We start from the raw sequence: 24,320 nt of genomic DNA, 5'->3' as shown, positions 1-24,320 counted from the left end.
AATATGCTGCTGTTCTATATTATTGCAAAAAACATGAAGTATAACACATTTCTTACTGAGGGTTTGCTCTGATATCATTTGGCGGCACCAACTAAATCTAGAATCAATTTTTAATTCAGCAACTATTTCCAATAAACTTTTAGATGATACTCTAACTAACCACCAAATCTGGTGCCACCTAGTGGTGTGGAGCACTTCTGTTTTGCAGAGTGAGTTTTTAGTGATTATTTACTGGGTTTTTATAGATATTTATATATTTGCAGCATTTTCTGTCTTGGGCATTGTTTTTTTTGTTTGTTTGTTTGTTTACCCCTCCAGGGGGTCTTTTGTGGGCTCTAGTGTCCCTTATATGACAGTAGGCTGACAGGAAAGGGGGAGAGAGAGGGGGAAGACTTGCAGCAAATGTCGCCGGGTCCGGGAATCAAACCCGCGACGGCCGCGTTGAGGACTCAAGGCCTCCAAACGTGGGTCACGCTGCGCCCTACGCCACCGCAGCACGCCCTTGTGCATAGGTTTTAGTTTTTTTAGTTATATTTTGTAATTTGCATCATTCATGTTTCGTCATATGTTGCAAAAAAAATATTTAAGCTGAACAGTAAAAAATTAGGAGAGCAGATCAGTTGAAACATTCAGGTGACCTTCATTAAACTGGAGGAAACCAACCACAGAAAAACTGGTTCCACATGTGCTGGAACTGTGAGAATCACCTATCAGTTATCCATAAAAACTAAATCCTTTCTTCTTAATAAATCAAAAAAATTAGTTGTAGTGGATCTGGTGGTCACCCATCTGGACTTGAGAACAATGGGAAATGCCGTGTAGTATTTCATAATATGAGTGGGTGAAGTGATACACACAGACGTCAGAGGTTTCCTGGATTCCATGTGAATTTTTTATGTTTAATTCTGATTTTATGTTCCAGTAATGCTTTACAAACATCAAGCTTTGAACCACAGCTTTGGGCTTTTGTGCTTCTATTTTTCTCTAGGTGTCCAGAGACTGCTTGTTGAAGGTGGACATTCATGAGTTGGGCAATTTTTCCTCATTTCTCTGGGCTGAAAGGGAAATCCGTCCAAAGCTAATAACTCCTCTTTCTCATTAACTCATTCTCCTGGAGCACTTGTGAAATTTTGGTTCTGTTTTCATCGCTGTCTTCTGCACATGAGCCACATCTGGGTTACTGATGCAACGGCTTCAATAGAAGACTGTGGTTTTGGTTTTCAGAGTAAGTGGCTTTATGACGGAGGAGAAAAACGAGAGTAGAGATGCAGTTGACATGTTTTCAAGATTCAACAGTTCTTCCGTCTGGTGTTAGCACTTTTTAGTCAGTCTTCTGACTGACTAAAAAATCATTTTGAAGTAATTTATGACTTACAGCTTCTGTAAGAACTTTCAATCAATGTTTTGCAAAGGTTATAAAGTCTTATTTTTTATCAAAATGCCTTTGCAACGCCTCATCTCTTCTACTTGTGACATTTAAAGGTCCATCATTACCAAGCTTTTTTTCTTAAAAGCTGTAATTTTTCTTGAGTTTATTGGGAAATTTTCCAATGGACTTGGGCATCCCAGCAGTAAATACATTTCTAATATCATCATTGACAGGAAATAAACCAGTTGGGTTATGGCTCAGAGATAGTAGCCCTCAAAACGGTTGTCTTGGTTTCGATTCCCAGTCTCTTCCTCTTTTGTTATACTGGCAACCGCTAGTGAAAGGTTAAAGACAATTTAAATGACAAGGAAATCAGCTGATTAGTTTTCTTTTAGCCAGCCAGTGGGAGGAAAGTGAAACAAAGTTTCCCCAATAACAACCCAAGCAGCAGGATGACCTGGGTGTCTTTCAGAAAGTCTATAATTGCAACCAGACCATCGTAACGCATCGTACACAACATGCATCACCTCCCTTGGGCCTACAGTTGTTGAAGCTGTGAACAGTTATATATCTCTCTGTACTCGCTCTCTCTCAATGTGGGACTTCACACAAATGCCTGTAGGCAAGTTTGAAAAGAGAAAACTATTTGCATATTTATTATCTTTTCTTTCCATACCTTTATTCATGGAATACAGATGGTGTTTCAAGCAATGTAGCCTGAGGTGGCTCTGCTCTCTCTACTCGTTTTCCACTGACTGCCCGATACATAAACAACACCACTCCAATAAAGACACTATTTATGTTGTAATTTTTCAAACACATTAAATTAAACCTTAAATTCAGTCCAGAGTTGTACTGATACCAGCAAAACATTTAAAAGATGATTGTAAAACTTTTATCCTCTTTTTTGAATCAATTGTGTGAAATAGTTTGAGTTGGCACAACTTTTTCTGTTTAATAAAGGATCTTTTTTCACAAATACAATTAAGTCAAAACAATATAGGTTTACCTGAGCTGAATATTTTGGATTATGATCGAGAAGTGAATAAATGTGACCCTGTCTTCAAAAACTGTTGAAATTTGTGTTTAATTTAGAGCTGACCTGGAAGCTGACAAATAGAGACTAACAAGTTACAACACAGCCATATTTTCATACATTGTTTATGTCTTGCACAATAGTAGGAAGAACCTGTCCAAATTAACTGGACGTGCAAACAAGCACAGAAATGTTTTTTGTTTGTTATTTTTAGTTCCCCGAATACAAACCGATGACACTTTAACACCAGTATGCTTAATCTGTTCATCACATCATGACTGCATGAATTTTAGAGTAACTGTGACACAGGGACATACATAGCTGTTTTCAGAAGACGGCTGACGAACTTCACACCTCTGCGTTCGTCTTCAGCTGCACTATTAAAAAAGAATGGCCTGTCCTCACAAGTCCTCACAAAACATTATAACCTAATTTGCATGATTAGATTTGTCATGATGCGCCTACAAATGTCAACCAACCCCCAAAATTTCCAGAATGTCATACTGTCACCATCAAGGTAGAAAGGCCTTGCTTTTACATGTGAAAAGAAAGAAACATCATCTGCAGTGAGAATGTAGAGTAATAATGTTGGTAGTCATTTGACAAATTTAGAGATTTAGAGACAGGAAGTTTTGCTTGTTTTACTGCAATGGTTTCATGCAAGACTTGAAGGGTCTGAAAATCATAAGATGTGCAACAACTCATAATTTGTTTCTTGTCAGTTTTGCAGTCAAAAACTAAGTGCATCTCCTGATCCAATGAACCGCTGAAGTCCCACATTTTTATATGCTGCTGTATTTAGGCGCATTGTGTTATTAACTGGCTGACAATGAACCAAGACTTAGTGAATATGAATATGCAGTGAAGCTAGCTAAAAAAAGTAATAAGCAGAGATTGAACTCTCCTGTAGTGCTTAGGGGGGGTCGAGTGAACCCATCTTAGAGACCTGCCTGAGATTTTTTCCATGTTCGCGGTTCTGGTGGGTTTACCTTTTTTTTTGTGGTTTCACGAACTGAAGAGCTCACAGGTCACCCGGTTGGCCGACCGTGACATCTGCTGCTCTCTTCCTGAGCATTGCGTTAAGACAGTTAAAGAGTTACTTTTATTTGAAACTTTGCCACAAAGAGTAGAAAAGAAGCAAACTTTGTTGGAAGATTGATATACCACATGAGTGAGGGAATCTCCATCCTCCTGTGGATCACACGGGTTGGCTTTGCTTCCCTGTCTTTATTATTTAGTATAATATGTAATTTTTGCATGATTTGTTGTTTGTCTCTTTTGTCTGGATGATAAAAATCTTCAGTTTAGTGTTTTGGGCTCAGCTAGCCATTTTTGAAGAGCGATTTTGTTTACAAAGACTCTGTAACTCATTTTATTTGTTGTTTTGTTTATTTACTTTGTTGTCTAGTTCCAGTGTTTAGTGTTCATCAGAACTTAAAGTTTATTCATCTTTAAGATTGTGTCCTTGCATTATTATGCAATTACCGTTATAGTACTTGAAAATAGTTTAGAAACAACAACATTATCATTTATTGCAGCATCTTCTGGGGCAATTCATTGTCCAGAAAACAAAATTTGTTATATTGCTACACTTTGCTTGATATTTGGCTGAAGGCTAGGAACCACAGCATTTGGTTTTCAAGAGGGTATTGCTCTGTATTATTGCTATTTTAGAAGGTTTTATAGACGACTGTTGAATAGTCTAAATAAGTGAGTACAGAAATAACTGGACAGTATTATGTGATGTTCATCTCATGTTGTATTTACTTATTTTTAATAGGTAAGAGTGAGATTGCTTTAGTGTTGTGTCTAATGCTGGAAGACATTGTTACTTGATACTCAGATGTTTTTAGCTTGGCTCTATTCCAAATTCAACTCAATCTATTTTTTGTTGTTGTAATTTTAATCACCTTATTCATATCACACTCATTATATAGACTTCTGAAAAAGTGTCAAGACTCGTCTAATGAAAATCAAACAAAAACAAGCTCCCTCATGTGAAGCTGTTGCTTTTTGTAGGGATTAACTTGTAAACTGGTTAATCAACTTTTAATTAAATGTTACATTGTGACTTATACTTAGTCACAGTAAGTGTAGTGTTTTCAGAAGCAGATAAAAGGAAATGTTCAAGGTATGAATGTTCACAGGAGAAGGTTGGACTTTCTAAGTGACTAAAAGGAACATTTTCTAATCTGGAAATATGATTTTACAGTCATAGGAAGAAAGTACGCCCTTTTCGGTTCAAGTTTTACAAATCATAACATAATAAAATGATCAGGTCTTCACCAGGTTCTGAAATAATTTGCATCAAACCTCAACAGTAGAAAAACACCCAACTAATCCCACTGTAATGATTCATGATTTAAAGAAATGCATTTGTACTAAAACAGGACAGTGAGGGGAATAAGTATATACAGTGGATATAAACATCTGTTTTCAACCAAACCTAATAAACCACAATCTAAATCAGTCATTGGTGACTCTACATTGGAGGGAAAACGTAATTTTCCTTCCCCTTATTCTCGGCTGTGGAAAGGTTGCACATCAGATTTCGTTTTAATTGCCGTCATTTCCCGCTCATTTGTGTGCCATTTACTGCCAATCACCTTGTGATTCTGTTAGATTGCGTTCACTCCCAGCTCTGTCTCTGCTTGGGTTTTAGTTCACTACAAAGCTAGCGTCAAGATATCTGCTGGTATAACTTTATACATGGAAAAACCTTCTCAAATGTATTATAGTGGATGAATATTTTCAACACACACTTCCATCCTGCTTCCCTTCCTCTGACCTAATCAAAACGTCATTATCTAATTAACCTGGCAGGGTTAATTGATTATCTAATCAATAACGTAGATAAACTGCGTTAGGCTTCTCCGTTCCTAATGTCTGGTCTGTCATTTAAGACGCTAAGTATTTATCAATGGGACATTGTAATTGTTAGAAAGCAGATAAAGTAAATTACATGTTGGGGAAATGACATTTGTGCTCATAAAATTTAACCAATATCAACATTTCAGCTATAAATGTATTAAAAACATTTATTTCCATCTATTAATGTATTACATTCTGCAATATGTTTACCAATAGTGACATGGTCGATCTATAATCCTAAAACACAACCAGAAAAATGAAGGGAAATGTTTCACTTATTCCTAATGATTATTGCATATTTAAAGTTTTGAATACCGTGAATCATTTTCCTTTCACTTTAAAGTTTCTTGCTACTATGTGTTAATTTATGAAGAAGAAATCCCAATAAAATTCTCAGATGCTTGTAGTTGAAAAATGTGGAGAATACTTTAGCAAGTACAGCATATGTCTGCTCACATTGAAGGCAGTTATTCTTTACTCATGCACTGCATGACTATATGTAGGTGTGAAGATCACTTTGTGCTGCTGTTACTAGAAACTGAATATAGGTCATGATTGAGCGAACAAAAGAAACAGAAAACTACAATACCAAGGCCTTAAAAGAAAGAGAGTCTTGTTTTCTGAGGTCCTTTCAGGGATCCTCTATCTGCTTTGAAAGCAGAATTCAATAGACAGGCTCTCTAATTCAGCTGAAGTAATGTAATATTTTTGCAAATGTTTCTTGAATATACAAAATTCCAAAAACAAGGATTCCAAAATAATTGGTGAATATTTTAGACTCCCTCTAAAAATGCTTATACCAGCCTATTTTAATAGTTCAAACACCAAATATACTTTAATCTGCTTTTGTACACATAAAGGAATCCATCTTTGCACTACTTTCTATCCACGCTTGGAGGTTTTGCCATTCAGTTCCCTCGGATTGGGTTCTTTGCAATGCCAGCCAACAGCATATCAAGTAGCATTACATCAACTTACTGCTGCTTTCTAAGCTTTCAAATATTTTACACATCGTTACCTTCCTAAAATAATGGCTAAAGTCATTTCTTGCCAAAAGAGATTTTTGTCTAAATCATCTTTTACCAAAAAAGGCAGTGTTTTTATCTTTTATCTTCTTCAAAAAATATCTGTGAATAGGCAAATTTTCCATGAATAAGCTATTGTCATGCTCCACAGAATAATTTCAAATACTAAACCATGACTAGGCAGCACCAAAATAGACGTCATTAAAAATCATAAAAGATGCATGACTGAAATATTTTTACACGGTACACACATTCACAACCATCTCATACTTACCTGGATTACTATCTTACTTCCTTCATGCTTGAGAAATACTTTAATCTCCATGGCAACGATTCAGCTGTTCAAAACACCTGGGTGGACTTAGCTCCGCCTTCGAGGCACAGCTCCTCCTCTGAGCTGCAGTTTCTAAGCTTGCGAGCTTCTGCCTCACAGAGCACTCCTATGTCCCCCTCAGCTCCTTCAGACTAGCCAGCAGCAATTAGCAAACACCTGGTAGAACTGTGCATCTGCTTAACTCATTATAGGAGCTACGTCTCAGTGAAACGTTGATAAAAATGTTGTTAAAGGGTTAATAAAGGAGCCATGTTGTGATGACTTTCTGAAGACGGAGTTTCAGAAAGAGCTGGAGTTTCTTAAAGAGACAGAGGCCCAATTTCAAGGTGTTAAATTACAAAGTCAAGTTTCTTCCAAGTCATATTTGAAATATATAAATTTTTTATAACAATTATGCAGTTACTGTTTATGCAATAATAAAATGACACTACATGTTTGGAAATACTCGATACTGCCCCTTTAAATATAAATTTAGAATCCTAATATATTCCTATTATACTAGAATGATTACCAGTTTACTTAAGTGATTATGAGGATGTCTATAATTTATAATGTTCCATTATGCAGGCTACCTATTGTTGTTTTGTAATGTCAGTAAGGTGAGTCATTCAATTCTCACAGAAAGTCTTGTTGCATAACTTCAAACAATGAACAGGTTATAAAGATTCAGCTTTCACTAGTGCCCTCAAGGCTCATTCAAATTATTAAAGTAGGAACATCTCTACTACTTGTACGGTTTGTCTTTTCTTTGGGAATAGTTTTCAGAACAACACAAAAACCCATCTGCAGTTTCTGATTCCAAGAGACTTTCTGCTTATTTCAGCCAGACTGGCGGTAGCAATAAATCATAAATTAATTGACAGAACTTCTTTAAACAAAGGGATTTAAGAGACTGGCATATTGGTGACATTTATTGTCTGAAACCCTGGAGAAAACCTTGTTAAACTGAACTGTCGCAAAAGATGAGAAAATGGAGGAAAAGCTGAATATAGAGAAAAGGAAAAGATGTAAAATCCATAATGTGGATGAAAGTTTCACTGAAAACATGCTAATAAAATCCATGCTTCTTCCCGTTTCAAAATAAAATACAAACAAACAATTTAGGGTGTTTTTAAAGGAAGTTTGTAGTGTTGTTTCTATTTGTTTTTGAGTAAAGGTACTTAATTAGAAGTCAACCCCACACTTTTCAGATTTTTATTTTTCTTCTTCACTTATGCACTGTAAAAAATTACTTCCGCAAGGTTTCCTTCACGAAACAAAAACTGGCAATTGGCTGTTTAATTTTTACTGTCCTAAAGAAAGAATTCAAACACAATCAGGAAACATTTTTCAAAGTTAAAGACTGGAAACTGAAACACAATGGACCTTACCAGAGGGGCCGCTTTTCATTGGCTGATGCACATTCTACGTGGTCACGTGGGTGGCCGTCTCACAAACACACGCTTCTCGTTAGCCAAGTACAGCATAATAGCAGCACTGACACAACTTCTACACCTTGAAGCCTGTCTGCTACACAGTCTTACGTTAGCTAAACAGATCAATATGCAACGTGTACTGTATCTGACACACACTAAAGATTTTATTTTAGCAGAAAAGGCTTTGGACTAAACTGTTACTCGTGTTAGCCACTCTAGCACCAAGTACAGCTAGTAAATCACCATCGCTGTGTTCAAGGAAGCGCTGATTAATAATCCAAAAATAAATATCAAGCCTGGAAACTTGATATCGTAACGGACTGAATGTTATGTTTTTAACGTAATCTTTGCTCGTCTTGCGGGGCGCAGGCGGTTGCCACGGTAACAGGTGTGCTTAAACCACAAAGAGAGAGAGAGAGAGTAAAAAGGTACGAATGGTTTTGGGTTGATCACCTGTTCGGGTTATTTTACTTTTGTTTACCTTTGCTGTGGCGCATTACAGCCGCTGTAGTTTCTAAACGTTGGACTAATTACGTCGTTCGTTTGTGACTATACGTCATTCACAACAAACATCAAATAAAACAAATAGATTTCATAAACTTTTAACAAACAAATGGCTTCTTTACCTTAACAGAGCTCTTTGGTTCCTCCTATCAGTCTGTAGCTTCTCATATTGAGGTCATCAAACCAAATTTCAGATCTACCATAACTGACTGACTGACGCCTGCTGGTCTCAGGTTTGCAACCAGCTTGTGACTGAAAAACCAGCAACCTCCTCCCAGATGATGACATGAACTTGATAGTTCCTCTGTCCATTGTAGTAGCTGATATATTGTGAAAATCCGGTAGAAATGATGCACTAATGGAGTCATGTTTACATAGAAATAATGCGCTACGAGGCTTTGCTTGTGAGACTTGCGGTCACGTGGGTCGGTTGTGGGCGGAGCTTGGTAAGGTCCATTCAGCGTTTCCTTTACATCTGGAACTCATCTCCAAACGCCGTTAAATCTTGTTTTTCTACATTTTTGGGGGGACTTTCTACTAATTCAGTGTTTATTGGGATGTTAATAAAAACTTAATTGTAAGTTTGAACATTATTAGGTTGAAGTTAAGGAACCAGAGTTGTTGAGGGTATATTACAGAAGCCAGAAAACAGATAAATGTGTGTGTGTCCTCTTTTGCATTCCGGGTTAGCAAACAGGTTAGACAAAATATTTTCTAGATGAGATGTTTATTTACACAAGCCATAAAACTCATCCGAACATGCTTGTGTGCTCAGTGCATTAATATTTTATCTTACAGTACTTGGAGAGTACAGACAACCAGATAGGCAGCATTATGGTTTGACACATTACAATTACTCACATACGTCCACGCACACATGTTAATCGGATATTTGCAGCCTTAAATAAACACACACAGTCACAAAATCACCGTCTTTTATAGCAAAAACCATCCATATTTCTGACAAGAAGCAGTAGGTTATGATGGTAAACACAGAACATTTAAAAAATAGAGCAACAGAAACAATAACGTACTTTTTATATAGATACAAGAAGCTCACTTTTCAGAACTAAGCCAATTTACCTGATGCTCACAGAATGTACTTTCACACATTGCTGAGAACTGTCTATCATGTAATTAGAGCTGTTAAAATTTAAATTGTTCCGCTTTAAGAAACATCAGAAACTCTAGCTCATGTTGATGACAGATTTATGGCAGAAACGGCCGCAAAAATGTGCTGTTGAGGATTTTTTTGCCAAACCACGGGCTCCTATTTAAACTTTCGAAGAAGAGACGCAGTGATTATTAGTAAAAGTCTTTTAGAAGTTTACTGTCAGACTCTGCAACATGAAATATTTTACTGCATAAAAACACGAAGAAATTGTAACGAGAATTCACTTTAATCTGACATTAATCTTATGTAATTATGAATGTTTTTGATGGCTATATAATAAGCTCCACCATGTCTTTACAGCCTGACATTTGCAGTCAATGCCAGGAAATTTTTTTTATGGTTTTGAAGGAAAACTGACATTTTTATGACTTTTCTCCACTTGGTAGATGAATTTTACAGTCAGTTTGAAGATTTAAAAGTTTTTTTTTGTTGCTTTTTTTAATAAAGGTCTTTATTTCCTTTTGAAGAGGACTTAAAAAACATTTCAAGATGTTCCTTTAAATTCCTAAAGCAGTTTGAATGACATTTCTGTATTTGTCCTAAATTAAAGCAAGATGTGGGTGAAAATGATGAAAGTCAGCGATGCACCAAGAAGTTGACTGGTGGAAAGAGTTGACAGATTTTTAGCTTGATAATCGGTGAAAAACTCAAAAATGTCATCGTTTTGAAAGACAGGGAGAGAGAGAGCAGTAGATAACAGGAAGGCTGGTCAGAGTACATAAAGATTGTGTTTGTAATTTTGAGCTTTGTCGAGAACAAATACGCTGTTGTTTCAATTATCAGTAAATTAGTAAACCCGTTTTACAGTGACACAACATAAATAACCGACTGATAGGTGATGTCTTTAAATTAGAGGGCATATTTTGTAATTTTGTCATTTGTCAGGATGTTTGTTTAAATAAAAGTGAGGTAGGTTGAGGTACAATCAATGTATGCTGCAGATGAGACGCTCCACAAAACCCCTCACCAAAAAAGAAATGATTTGTCTTCCAGCATCAATGCTGAGGTTATTTGCAGCAATTTAAGAAAATTGATTAACTGCAGTTCAACAAGGCATTTTACAGTGTTTCTCATTCACTCACACACACAAATACCAGTGGAGCTGCCAGGCAAGATGGTGGCCTATCTGGAGAAACTTGCTCCAAGACACTTCAGGATGAGGAAAGTTCACCTTTCACATGCCTGCTATCACCTGAGCCACAGCGGTCCCAACACTGTTTCAAACAGAGAAGTTTTTTCAAGTCAAACCATAATGGAAACTCACAAAAAACAGTTTTGTTAAATATATTTATGCTTCATAATAAACATGTGAGTAAAAACGAAATAACTGCAAGAGAATACGTTTTAGAAATGTTCACTCATTCCCTGAAAGTTTGGACCCCAAAAAGTCTCCAGCTTTTCTTGCCTTTGACCTTTCCAACTGACAGGTGAAAACCAATTTGTCAGTTTTTCTCTGCCATCATTGGTCGAATATCAAATTACATCCTCAGATAAAAGGGTATTTTCTTGGGATTTTAAGTGGTAGACCAGGAAGGAAGATGGTGCATTTTGGTGCCAACATTCGCTGTAAATGTGTGGAAGAAGATGCTCTGAAAAACAACAATGAACATCCACAAAGTGGCGCATTGTGGTAGCAGCACATGTTGTGGGGATGCGTTGAAGAGGAAGAGGAAGGAATAAAGCTGCACTCTCTGTTTGTCTGTCACAGACAGTAAAACTTGTGGTTGGAATCTGAGAACAACGTCTGCTGTGATATTTATCTTTGCATTTAGTTCACTTCAGTGTCTTCAGTTTAGTTCGACCCATCGAAGACAAAGCTGCACCATCTGATTATCTGCTGAGCAAATTGGCTTTTACTGGTAAATTAATTCACTGATATTAATAGTAGAAGCAACCTTACATGACAGTGTCAGAAAAGTCTTTGTGGATTCAACACTAAGACTTGAAAACCACAAAGTGAGTGGGAGTGGTCTATAATTGGCCGACGGTGCTGTTATTACAGTCATAATAAAATGGAAACACCCATGAAAATGATTGCAGTCCATCATACTTCTCCGGCTTGTGTGTGCCCTGCAGGCAGGCAGGATTGCACACTTCCAATAAATAGAAACGTGGAGTCACAAACACACTGCTGGGATCAAACGGTTTCCTCCACGGGAGGACAACCGGTCCACATTGTCGTGCGAGACAGTTCCACAGGAGCGTGGCGGTTGTCTTTGGCCAGCGTCGTCTCGCTCACAGAGCCTCTGAATTTCCCCAGCCGGGACTTGCAGACCGACAAACAGAAGAAGTGCAACACGCTAGGGGAGAGCAGGATGAAGACCCACGGATCGATGATGGAGTTGATGGAGAGGAACCGGAGGGCCAGCAAGTCATGTTCATGGTACTCCTCCTCGGTTCTGATAGAGTTGTAGAACACTCGGATCTGAGAGATTAATGGAGAAGTTTGTGTTAAATCAGCTTTATGACCATAATGACTCATTTCCCCCATGTTGTTTCTAAATACTATTTTTGTGGAAACCTTTTTGTACTGAGGAACTGGATACTCCTTGTTTCTGTTCGTAGTACTGACCAAATGCTTCATTGTGACTGACAACGTGACAATTCACTACGTGACAGTTCTCTCTTTTTCACATTTTGTTAATCAACCACAAATTTAATGTACAGTACTAGAAAAAACTAAGAGATCACTTAAAATGATCAATTTCTCTGATTTAAATTTCTATAGGTGTATGTTTGAGTAAAATGAACATTGTTCTTTTATTCTATGACCTACTGACAAAATGTTTCAAACATTTGTTTGCAGAAAAATAACAAAAAAACTGCAGTACTTTCAGACCACAAATAATGCAAATAAAACAAGTTTATATCCATTCAGTCCAGTGGGCTCTATATTTTTTCCAGAGCTTTTTAGCCAGATTTTAATGTGACAAAAAGGTTTTCAATTCTTTGTTTATTATTTACAAATAAATTTCCCAAAAAATTGAATTTGTATCCATTGTTTGTAAAATAATTTAATTCGGGGAATCATGCAAATTTTCTGAAATCTGTTTTTTTTTTTTTGCGCAATAAATAAAGACTGCTTTGGCAATCACTGGTTGTTTTAGTTCCACTACTCTGTTGGTTTGAAAACGTGATGATCAACACGTCCCATTAATAATTTAAGGAATCAAAACTGCTTTTGGCTTTCCAAGCTGAAAAGTGTTTTTACTACTGCAGCCACCTGTTTTGTTTATTTTTTTGTATTGTAGAAAAAAAAAATTTTTATGCAAACGTGCAGGAATATAAAAAGGTCAGATTCCTATCAGTGGGTCCCTCTTCTCAGCTTTCTTGTCAACAAAATAACCACATAAAGAACATCTTTGTCATACGTTGTTGCAATGACATGAACAAAAGCCTTCTGAGTTCATCTCAGTAAAGCACACAGTAAGGTGGCGACAGGATGTTTACAGAGCACACAGTACGTTCTCAGTTCAAGAAGATATTAAAGTTTATTTCCAGCCAATGACTAGCAGAAAGCTCTCATTTGTGTGTTCTGTGGCTTCATAAGAGCCGGATGTTTAATGCTGAGCCAGAAGCAAATTGACATTCCTCTGCTGATATCCACCAACTCGGTTTGCACACAAGATTCACAGTTAATGAAATAATTAGATGCTATAAAACAAAGATTGCAAACTTTTTTTTACTGCTATTTTTCCACATTATCTTTGGTTTAGCAGACAACAAACTTCCCTTTCAGAGGACTAGCGTAGAAGTGCGTGGTGAAAGATTTTTGTCTCGTAAATTTAAAAGATGATTACTTAGATTAAATTGTGAAATTTTTTACAATATTAGTGCATTTAAAATGTGACTTTTTATCACTCGATTTATTGATCACGGACTATAACTTCACATCAAGAAAGGCAGAGCCAGCAGTTACTTAGTTAAACCCAATGTTTTTAGCCAATTTTGAGAAACATTTGCAGCAAATCAGAAAAAAATGTGGAGATCTGTTGGTTTTGTGTGATTTTTGCAGATTTGTGAAAAACTTGAAAAAACTACAGCGGGTCACATTTTGCCCCCAGGCCTCCAGTTTGACTCATGCGCTGTAGAGTTTTGTAAGAATACATTTGTTTTCCCCTTAAATGATCAAAACAAGTCAAGTTTACGCTTTTAAAACAAAGACATCTAATCTATAAATCTCCAATCTCAACTTGTAGCTGACTGATTGAGCTGGCATGTGGTTAAAGTAAATGCTGCAAAATCCACAGATGTAAAATGAATCTGATTGTAATTCTATTATTTATGTATTTAATTGCATTTTAATGTTTCCCTTCAAAACTAAAATTAAACAGATTTTTTCCCTCTCTAACTCCAGTATGTTGGTTTTCATTTTGCATTCCTGTTCTGAGAATAGTAGGAAGCATTTGACCTTTTTAAAATAAAACACCTTTTTAAAGGAAACCATTTGATTGGTGTTCCTGGTGTGAAGATTGAGCAGCAGGTTTCTCTGTTTTTCCCCCTGTTGGGTGGAATAAATCAGCAGCTTGGACAGCCCAAATGAGAAGCGGTAAATTTCCTGGAGCCTTGGCCCCAACGTTGGGAACCGGCTTTTTATACAATCCATGGAAGCTGTGACTAGTTCACAAGTTTAGAAAATGCCACTACCGTCCCTCTCAGGGGCATCAGAAAGGAACAATATAGAGTTATAAAAGTTTTTGTGCAGTGAGTATATGCTCTCCGTTTATCATTTTCTCCTTTTCCTCAGTTTACTGTCATTTTCTCTGTCCTTCTGCTTTTATCTTTGGCTTTTCGCTGCATTTTTTAATCTACTTTGTGGAGTAATGATGCACAGACATGCAGCTAATAGCGTGTCTATTTGCTGCTGTTAAACTGCTGCATTTTCCTCAGGTTAACATGCCTATTAAGTCTTGCACAGCGGCATATCAGCAGCTGTTCATGTGGAGCGTAAAAAAAAGGGTTCCACTACTTTGAGAGTTTACAAGCCCTTGTAATACAGCGTAAATTTCAGAAACGGTTATGAAAACAAGAATATCCATATGCTTTGGTTTTGTCCTATTTGGACCGGTTTTAATTGCCACATGGTATTATTTCTCTGATTCCTGTCAGTCCTCGACATTGTTTTTATCCAGGCTGAGCCATGAAATCTGCTTCACACTGCGAGAGTATTTTCCTCTCCTCTTTGAGCAGCAACAGGAAGTGTAATAAAGACTTTAATGTGAAGAGGCTGATCACAGAACACCATCTTCTGTTTGAGCTCTAACTGAAGGACTGGTAAAACAATACTAGTACATTCTCCACCTCTCCATGAGCGAGTTTCTTTCTTGTCTGGAAAGCTGCTGTTTGCCATTTTTAATCATTACTGTAATCAAATATGACTGCAGGCTCCTCACATTTACACACATCATCATGCTGCAGCTTCATATTGGAAGAAAAATGTAATATAATCCAGGAGTCTAGTCAGTGTGTAGACTGTGGTGTCACTTTCTTAAGCCCCCATGAGTATTTATATAAAGCTCTAAGTAAATTATTCATCTGCTGTAGTAGGTTTAAATGCGTGCCCTTGGGCAGCTTTGAAACACTCATCATGACTGAAGTCTGTCAGCTTTAAAGCTGGAAAAATGCAGAACTATGCCTTGTATTCAGAATGTGTGTTAAAACCAGAAGTCGGTTTTGTTTTATTAAGGTTTACTTTTTTCTGAACTAGCGGTCTGTCAAGCTTGAGTCTGTGTTTGGATCCTGCTGGAAAGGTCAGAGGTTAATCAGACCAGCAGAGACTCACTCCAGTAGATATATATCTATTGGAACCCTATGGGAGTTTATCTGAACCCGCTCTGCAATCAGATCAGCTATCATTGGCCAGATTACCTCCTCAAGATAATCTGGCCATGCCTTGCTCCCCTGTGGTCCTGTCTCTTGTTTCTTTCTTTCTTTGGACCAGTCTTTGCAGGTCATGACCTCTGCAGACTGGAAAGCATCTGGAGCTGCAGCTGCCAAAATGCCCAGCTGTCTAGATATTTATCTTTGCAAGAAATCCTTACTCATGTTCATCCTGAACTGCAGAGAATCTGATATAATTTAGCATTCTAGACTGCTGCCTTTACCCTGACTGTCCTTGTTTCTCCTCTGTTCCCCAGATTATCTGTTTTATTTTGCCTCCTGATGAGAAGGCGATGAAAGCTGGCCCCATTGTCCTCTATTTGCCTACATGGGTGTTACCCTTGTGAGCTGGAGGGCAATTGAAATAGCAGCACTAATACTGGTACCATCTATGTAATGCTTGTTAAACAGATTCTTCATTCCTACCTGTATGCATCAGATTATACAATACCAAACTCTTTAATCTAAGATTTTTCTGGACTCATTTATAGATCTATATTTGTATTTACTAATATTTACATCTTGGTTGGAGTCAGCAAATACGCAATTTGCCATTGGGGATCAATAATCTATTCTGTTCTTGAGCATGTTTTCTATTGCTTGTGATAAACTTCAAACAGGACTTCTAATGGCTTTCACTTGTTGTCGTTGCATAAACGCCTCAATTTTTGGATTATTTATAAAAATATATTTGGAAAAAAGAACATAATTTTCCTTCCACTTTGTATTTATGTGCCACTTTGTGGTGTTATAATAAAAAGTCAATAAAATACGTTGTAGTTTGAGGCTGTACAATGAATCAGTTTGAAGACTTTTCCACTTACTCCATAGTGAAGATATTTTTTTAAGTACATTAAAACTGTCACAATGCTTCAGTGTCGCATATCAAAGTGTTAAGTTAGTAAAATGTTGTTTGCTTGATCAAATAAATTATTTTAACTGTATTTGTTGCAAAAGAGTCTTTGAGAACACAGCTTGAACAGTTGGTTCAGCCTTACTGTGGTCTGTCTGTGGAATATTAACAACGCTATTTAAAAAACCATCGAAGCAGAATTTAGATTTTGCTGCAGAGATTATGGTTTCTAGCAACAGCTGAGACAACAATGCACAAGCTGGCACTTTGGTCCATTACAGTTGTCCACACTTAAGTGCACAGCATCTAACGCCGCATGGAAAATCTTATCGATTCTGCATTTCATGTAGGAAGTGTCACTTAAAAACCAATGTGGTTCCATACAGATTACTCAGGAGTCGCACTGAGACAGCGTAATTGCTGGGTGATGAGTCACTTATGGGTAGTCATTGATTGCAGCACCCAGAATCCCCTCTGTCTGTGGCAAAACCATTAGAGGTAGTCCAGGGAAAGTGCAGAGTCAGCTCTGGCATCTGCCAATCATAAGCTTGTTTCAGATATTTATTATATATTATTATAACACTGGTCAACAGCAAAAGATTGTCTGGGGTTTTTCATCTGTTTTAGGGTCATTTTGATCCAAAACTCACACTGGTTTTGCTCAATCGGTTCAACTTTCTGAACTACGCTTCAATTTTCTTCAACTTCATGTTGAAACAATCTAGATTAATTCAATTAAGAAATTGACATTGGAAATTGGACAGGTAGTTCCAACAAGGCACTCTGACTTTAAGTTTCACAAATAAGCCTGACATCATTATTTAGAAAAAATGTTTGACTTGGCTTAAAATTCCAAAATAAATGGACTCATCAATTTTACCAATAAAAGTGATCAAATATTGAGCCACAATTAAATGGTGTCAAGCCTCTAAAATGTGCTGAGGGCTAATTCACCAATCATTGAAGAGCTTATATGCTTAATTCAAATGATTTTTTTGTTATTTTCTGATATTCTTATATTTAAAAACCACCAAAAATGTCTCCTAATGCCACCAAAAAAATAGAAAATGTCATATTTCTAATTAAACACCCAAAAAATGACATCAGACCCATGATGAAAGCATGCCTTACCGCCGCCACATAGCAGTGAACAGCTAATCCTCTGCTGAGAGAAAAGATGTTAGGTAAATTAAAGGTCCATCATCACGTTTCTGTCAACTAGCCAAACTAAACAAACCTGGTTCCTTTCAGGTCGACAGTGTTGACCCAGTGTTATTTAGCCAAGCTCTCCTAGGTTGTTATCAGACACATCACAGATGTGATATTAGTGAAATTTATGATTCCAATTTCAAAGCCAGATATCCTTATCGTCTCATTACAGTTCCCATCCAAACAGCTTCCTGATGATATTACTGATCACATCCTGACTCCCCTAAACTTCAATTATAATCAGCCGCTGTATCTGCAGCCTGCTGGTAGCAAAGACAGTTCTCCTTTAGAACAAAGTTTGCTTTGTGCTTCTTGTTTACTCCCATTTCAAATGGGTTATTGTTAGTTTTCATCTTTAAAATCTGTGAAGTATTTAGATGTTTTATTTAGCCATGTAGAAATCCCACATGACGTAAATGTGTTTTGTTATGGGAGCTAGATGTATAAATCTAGTATTTGAGCTTTTGGCATCAGCACCATCGATGCCCCTTTGTTTCTGGCCAATATTAAATAGAAATGCAATAAAGCAGATATGAAACCTGGACCAGAAAGAAGCGATAAACTGCGTCTGCTTCTGTCGAGATCTTGACTGACACACCAAACCACAGAGCAAGTACTTTTACTCTTTCACTGTTTAGCTGATATTGATCAGATCAAACATGTGAAAGAAGACGTACAGAGGTAAATGTCAAAGTTTTTCTGCTTACCTCAAAATGAGAAAATGAAAATAGTTCTGTCTACTTGAGAGTTTGTCTGGCATTTTAACTTAACCTTTGACATCTAATGAAGCAGATAATTTTAGTCACCATCATGAATATTTTCTATTTTCTTCAATTATAGTTCTCTTTCTGGGCTGATGGTATATTTTTGTCACTATCATATGATGGCAAAATGTGTTCTGACATTAATTTGGAGGAAATACCTAGTTCATGACCTAACAAAATGATTCTAAGGTTTGTTTTTTCATGTCATTCAGCATCTCTATACTTAACATTTATAAGCTCCATAATCAATTCTCAATTTGCAGCAAAAGGTCAAAATTGCGCTCAATCTTAGTTTACAAATGTTGCATAAAGGCTAGTTATCAGTCTTTAGAAAGCTAAAAATCCAATATATTCTAATTTTAATGCACACACCATTCCTTAGGTTACATTGACAACACTCTTCAGTGTAGACGCTCCTGAGGGAAGAATATTCAAGGTCAGCCTATTTCTCTATCCATCAGGAGTTTAAAAATGGAGTTAGTGGAAGCACAAAATGTGTCTGAAGAAAGGAAAGCAGTTTTTGAGATGCATGTCAGGCTCTCAGTAGAGAAATAGACTTTGTCAGGTCATTTTATACTTGTGAATTTTTTTTTTTTTTTTTGCAGTTTTGCCACTGACTCAATATATTACATATTACATCAAAGTTGTTTTAAGTGATAACATCAAGATGTGTGTCGTCTGCTGTCATCTTACCACCATGGGCAATGTGCAGATGATGAAGATGATAGTCATGAAGACCAGTGGGATGAGGTGCTCCACTTCATGAGCCACGAACACCCTGCGCTCGCTGCTGGATCTCATGCTCTTCATCACCGAGCCTTGCCTGTTGCGACGGCGGTACATCCGGAACAGCTGGCACCCCACGAAACCGTTGCAGGCCACAATCGACAGCACCAACACCAGCATAATAGTGGCATATAAGTTAGCATAGATCCGGTGCTTAATGTCGCAGGGGTTCATGTCAATGAAGCACCATGTGCCAGGGCAGTATTGCACATATGCACCAAATTTCACAAAGGGAAGCAAACAGAATAGGAAACATACAAGAAACATAACAGAGATTGTGATATAAGCCCATTTCTTGGTGACAACCCGGTTGTACAGGTAGGGGTGTCCTATTGCAAAGCATTTGTCCAGGGCTGTAATGAAGAGGAGCGATATGGTGGCCAGGCTGAAGAAGGTCATGCTGCTGCCAAAGTACTTACACACACTGCTAGAGCAGTTGTTACTAGCACTGCTAGTGCAGCTGTCAACAGCACCGCTGAAATTGTTTATAGCATTGATGCACGTCGGAGCCAACCCAACCAAGGTCTTGTTCCATGCATAGGCAATCTGAACTACGGGGCTGGTCAGGCAGGTTCCAGTCAGGTCTGTGAACACCAGGAAATTGATGAAGATGTGGAACAATCCTCTGTGCCGCCTGTCATCGGCCCTCGAGTCCCTTCGCCGACGGATTTCCAGGATCACCAAGGCAGCAACGTTCCCAAAGACTCCCAAGCCAAACATGATGGCGCTGATCTTTGGGGATTCGTCATGCTCTATATCGTCTTCGGAGTGGCATATGGTATATTTGTTTTTTTCCATGGCGGAAGACTTTCTTCTTTCCTTTAATGAAAAGTCGTTCCTGCAATTTAAGCAGAAGCTTAAAAACGGATCTTTAAGTAGTTGTCTGGAGCCATCCTGTTAAAACAAACAGAAAAATAATATACAGATTGAGCGCAGCAACAATTAAACAATTCATCAGCTGATCCAGCAGGTAGTTAATATTCTGTTGCAATTTCATCTCTTCCTAAAAATCTTGTACTAATGTACCAAAACATTGTATATCATTTCATTTCTCTTTGTAGTTAGATACTTTAATAAATTATGGAGAACATTAGTTATAAAATCAAAACTATACATTTTATTACAAAAAGCAAAAACTAAGAATGATCTTAAATCATCAGTTATCAAAGCAAGAAAATAACCAAAAATGGTATAAAAAGTCCTCTGGCAGACAACTCAGTTTTTTTCCTGACATGTTTCTTTTTCTTTTGGCTCAGAAAAAAAAAACTAAAACATTTCTTGAAAAATAGTCCAGTCAAAATAGTCAATAGTCAAATATTAGTCACAATTATTTTGAATGAGAATTTATGAAATTCTGACCACTTGGAAGAACAATGTGCAGACCTATAGGCTGGCTCAAGATGTTTTCTGTAAGTTTATTTAAAGTTTGCTTAAAAAACGTTCAATTCCGTAAAACCAATCAAGTTATCAGCGCGGCTGCTGTTACATTTTATTTCCTAGTAAAGGAGTCTGCAACTTTTACAATCAACAGAGTTTTTCTCACTCCAACAAAATGAAATTAGTGGAAAGTCACAAAATCTACAAAACTACTGATACACTTCTTTTGACTGAATTAATAAAACACGTTTTTAGAACATCGACAAAAACTTGTTCTTGAATTAAACCTGTCTTGTCTTTACGTAAAAGAGGAGATATGTTTAAGCCTAACATGGAACAAAACAAATAAAAAATAATTGTAACCTCATTATTATTAGGCTGGGAAAATTATTCTCAAAATTACCCTTTTATATTTAGCCCAGTTTGACTTCCTACAGGTGGCAGAACTGTTTTACGGATATGAGATCCATCAGATAACTTTGCTCTAGGATAGTAAAACCTGCTTTGAAATGCTTATCTTCCACCATCAAATAAAGAACCTAAAAGTCTCATCTGTAAAAAAAAAAATGTTTACTTTTCTCCCTGAGTTTCAGACTGTTTGGACTCACCGTCAACAACCGACTCACTGCACCGCTCTAATTTGATGTTTCCACACTTTGTGTAAACTAACTTATTGTACATTACGTTAGTACATCTGTAATTAAAGAAGGATTGTGCTCCATATTTTACAACATTCTGTACTGTAGAGATGCGAAACCAGGATTAGTTCCTCATCTTATGATTTAACAGACATCAGCTGACAAGCTGAACTGTAAACTGTCGTCCCGTTTCCTGAGAAATGGATGATAGCCCGTTTGCTCAGATATTCAAGCGTCTTGTTTCTGAAACAATTGTTGCTCGAACATTAGATTCCTGCAGCTGCTGCCATGCTCAAATTACATCGCTTCAAGGAGGGATTCAAACTCAGTCAAGCTTTCCAGATTTTATAGCGACAAACTTCATGGGAATTTTGTCAGAAATGCATATTTAAATTTTTTGCTAAAGCACTTTTCATAGAGGCTGGACACAAAAGTACTGAAAACAATTTATGTGAAGTGGAAGTATGATGAGATTTAAATACCAAATGAGGTCTGTGAGCTTTTCTTCGAAGCAGTAGTTCTTGGAAACTTGCATGATTATGTGCCCCTGCAACCATATATCTGACTCACTTTCTTTTTCCCTGCTGAAGAACGGGGGCATCAGATCTCACTGAATCAATAGAAAGAGGAAGAATTGGCTCCAACTTTTAGCCACCAACGCATCTCCAACAGATGTGTCCAGCTGTTGACTGGTCAGATCTGCAAATGACAGCTTTTGAACTTACTCCGAGTTTTAAATGTGTATATAGAAAGAAAATAAGGTTTAATAGTAATGATAATGATAATAATAATAATGTTTGGACAAGAAGAATTTTGTTCACGCAATATATGTTTAAAACTTGGAGTTTTGATTTCATTTTTCCACATTGTGCCAAAGCGGGTTGTAAAGGCGCTCTGACGTTTTTATTCACATCGCGGAAATATTTACACGGAGCGAAAAAAACCAGCGCGTGCCCCTTTCTGTCAGACCCGCGTGGATCCCCCCCAGCGACCAAAAACATCCGCGTAATAAAGTTCTCACCTGCTGTCAAAGTGAATCAGTCCGGCGCGTTTCTGCCATCCTCTACTTCAAACAAGCCAGGTTCAGCTCCTGAATATCCAGGTGTAGTTTGATTCCTGTGGGATCGCGCTGCTCTAAAGGTGAGCCGCTGGTAGGGCTGCGGCGCGACGCGATGTGATGAAGCGGACATGAATTGACTGGGGCTCTGAGAGCGGGCGGTGACGTCACGCCGCAGCCACGCCCACAGCCGCTGTGCAAGTTTGAGCTAGTTAGCTGGCCGCCACGCCTTTGCATTCTGGGAAGTACCTCCACAATGTTCAGCTTTCAGTGTGCAAATCTGTTTAGATGTAGGGAGTCTGGATTAAAAACAAACAAATATAAAGAAATAAATAAAGCTTTCCCAATCGTTTTATCTGCTCAACGTTTCCACAGTTTGTTACAGTAAAACCACTGTCTTTTCTTTTTCTTCTGTAAATGTGCTAATCCAAAAAATCATTTTTCAAACTCCCCAGATCTTATTCTTCTTTTATGAGAAGAAGTGAGGTTTAGAGATGGATTAGTAAATGTAAATATTTTCTTTTAGGATTTTTCCTCCTTCTACAGATACATCAATTATGCCTCAAAAACATGTTATCTAAATTTTATCCAGCTATAAGTGATCATTTTCATAGAAAACCAGCAAGCACTTGTTGCACAAAACAGTTAAAATTACTCTTCAAGTATCTCTTCTTTAAATTTTGAGACGTTTACATCGACCTGAAAACATTTTGCAAATTGGCACCACAAATTAATAATATATTATTGTAATATTTAATACTTTGTACCAAAACTAGAAATGAATTAAGCTCAATAAAACTTTGAAAATGTTGTCCACCGGACTATAATCCTGCGGTTGCAAAACTTAAAGAAATCAATTTCTAAATGAATTTACTGATACGTTCAGTAGATAAAGTCTCAAAGAGAACATTAGTTTCTTATTTGCAGTTTGATGACATAATCTCCCAGTTTGAAACAATTCAGAGTTTTTACACTCGTTTTCTCTTAAACAGGTTGTCTTGGTGAGTTATGCACGCTGCGACCTGTTTACGCTGCTGAGGCTGCAATTCTTTAAATAAACTAAGATTGTACATGCTGTGGCGAAACGTCTCCTATCTCCAAAAACCTTCTGCAGAAACTGCTTCCTCTGCGCTATGCGATATTTTGAGAACATGCAGCATTCAGTATGTGCATGTGTGCATGCGCCTACTCCCCTGGGTCAAAATGTGGAGCGTGAAAGATGTGTGTTTGCTTCTTAAGATTGTCTCAAGGGTTTCCTCCTACAACATTTTAGATATGAGCGTCATTTCCCATCTGGGTTAATATAACTTTCTCTTCTTTACGATATGTCCCTTGTGACCCAGAGATACAATCAGTGGCTTGGCCCTATTCCCCTACGGCCACAACAAAGTGAAGAGCTAATCAATGAGTGACTAAAAATTGTCGTTTTTTTTTTATTTTTTATATTTATTTTTATTTTTCAGGGTCTGGTTCTGCTGGATTTCTTTTTGACAGCAGACAGCCATCGTGATGCCAGCCACAAAGACGCAGAACATCTGCTTAGTGTTAGTGAAAACATATTAAGTGTTCCATAATGCATTGAAATGTTGTTGTCGCATCGTTTTACCTATTATCAAGAGTAGGAAAAAATCCTGTCTGGTCTTGAAATGGGAAGTGATGTATGCTGAAAGCCTTTAAATTGCAAAAGTGCTTTTGTTCAGGCCCATTAATGAATCCCTAATGGTTCTGCTGTAATTTTGTCTCATCATCCCTGGTCTCTTTTCAGCTCTCTTTTTGCCCACTTTCAGTTATTTAGAATATTCAGTGCTTTGTAAAAGTATTCATAAGCCACAATTTTCCATTTTTTCACCTCATACATGATGAATTTTGATTGGATTTTACACAATAAGTCAACACAAAAAAGGAAATAATTGAGAAGTGGAAGCTAACATGAAGTTTTCTCAACTTTTCTTAATTAAAAAAAGAGATTTTGCACATGATCTGAGAAACACTGTCCTTCATGGTGGCAGCATCATGCTTTGGGGCGGC

The 24,320-nt window shown here is 37.3% G+C and overlaps 2 protein-coding genes across 4 annotated transcripts in view; one reads left to right on the top strand and one right to left on the bottom strand.

The window, feature by feature from the left end:
* Positions 1 to 24,320, top strand: part of nid2a (nidogen 2a (osteonidogen)) — a 94,709-nt gene that overhangs the window by 20,917 nt on the left and 49,472 nt on the right. The gene's annotated exons all lie outside the window — the stretch shown is intronic.
* Positions 9,025 to 22,416, bottom strand: ptger2a (prostaglandin E receptor 2a (subtype EP2)). Of its 2 annotated transcripts, none has more exons than XM_044110099.1 (3): positions 22,257 to 22,416; positions 19,128 to 20,114; positions 9,025 to 12,153 (listed from the first exon to the last, which is right to left on the bottom strand). In XM_044110099.1, exons 2-3 carry the CDS (start codon positions 20,016 to 20,018, stop codon positions 11,866 to 11,868), a joined length of 1,179 nt encoding a protein of 392 aa, XP_043966034.1. In that variant the 5' UTR covers positions 20,019 to 20,114; positions 22,257 to 22,416; the 3' UTR covers positions 9,025 to 11,865. The 2 variants fall into 2 exon arrangements, with proteins under 2 accessions (XP_043966034.1, XP_043966035.1); XM_044110100.1 differs by having other exon boundaries at positions 19,128 to 20,058; positions 22,257 to 22,401.

The sequence above is a fragment of the Gambusia affinis genome, linkage group LG24, assembly GCF_019740435.1.
Source record: "Gambusia affinis linkage group LG24, SWU_Gaff_1.0, whole genome shotgun sequence".
NCBI lineage: Eukaryota > Metazoa > Chordata > Actinopteri > Cyprinodontiformes > Poeciliidae > Gambusia > Gambusia affinis.
Note: the sequence above shows the minus strand (reverse complement) of the source record. Positions and strands in the feature narration are given on the sequence as shown.

Bases quoted from the DNA above. Each gene is read 5' to 3' on its own strand.
- ptger2a (XM_044110099.1), bottom strand. From the start codon at position 20,018: ATGGAAAAAAACAAATATACCATATGCCACTCCGAAGACGATATAGAG. The intron at 12,154-19,127 runs GTAAGATGACAG...TTAATCTCTCAG, and splicing joins TCTGCACATTGCCCATGGTG to ATCCGAGTGTTCTACAACTC.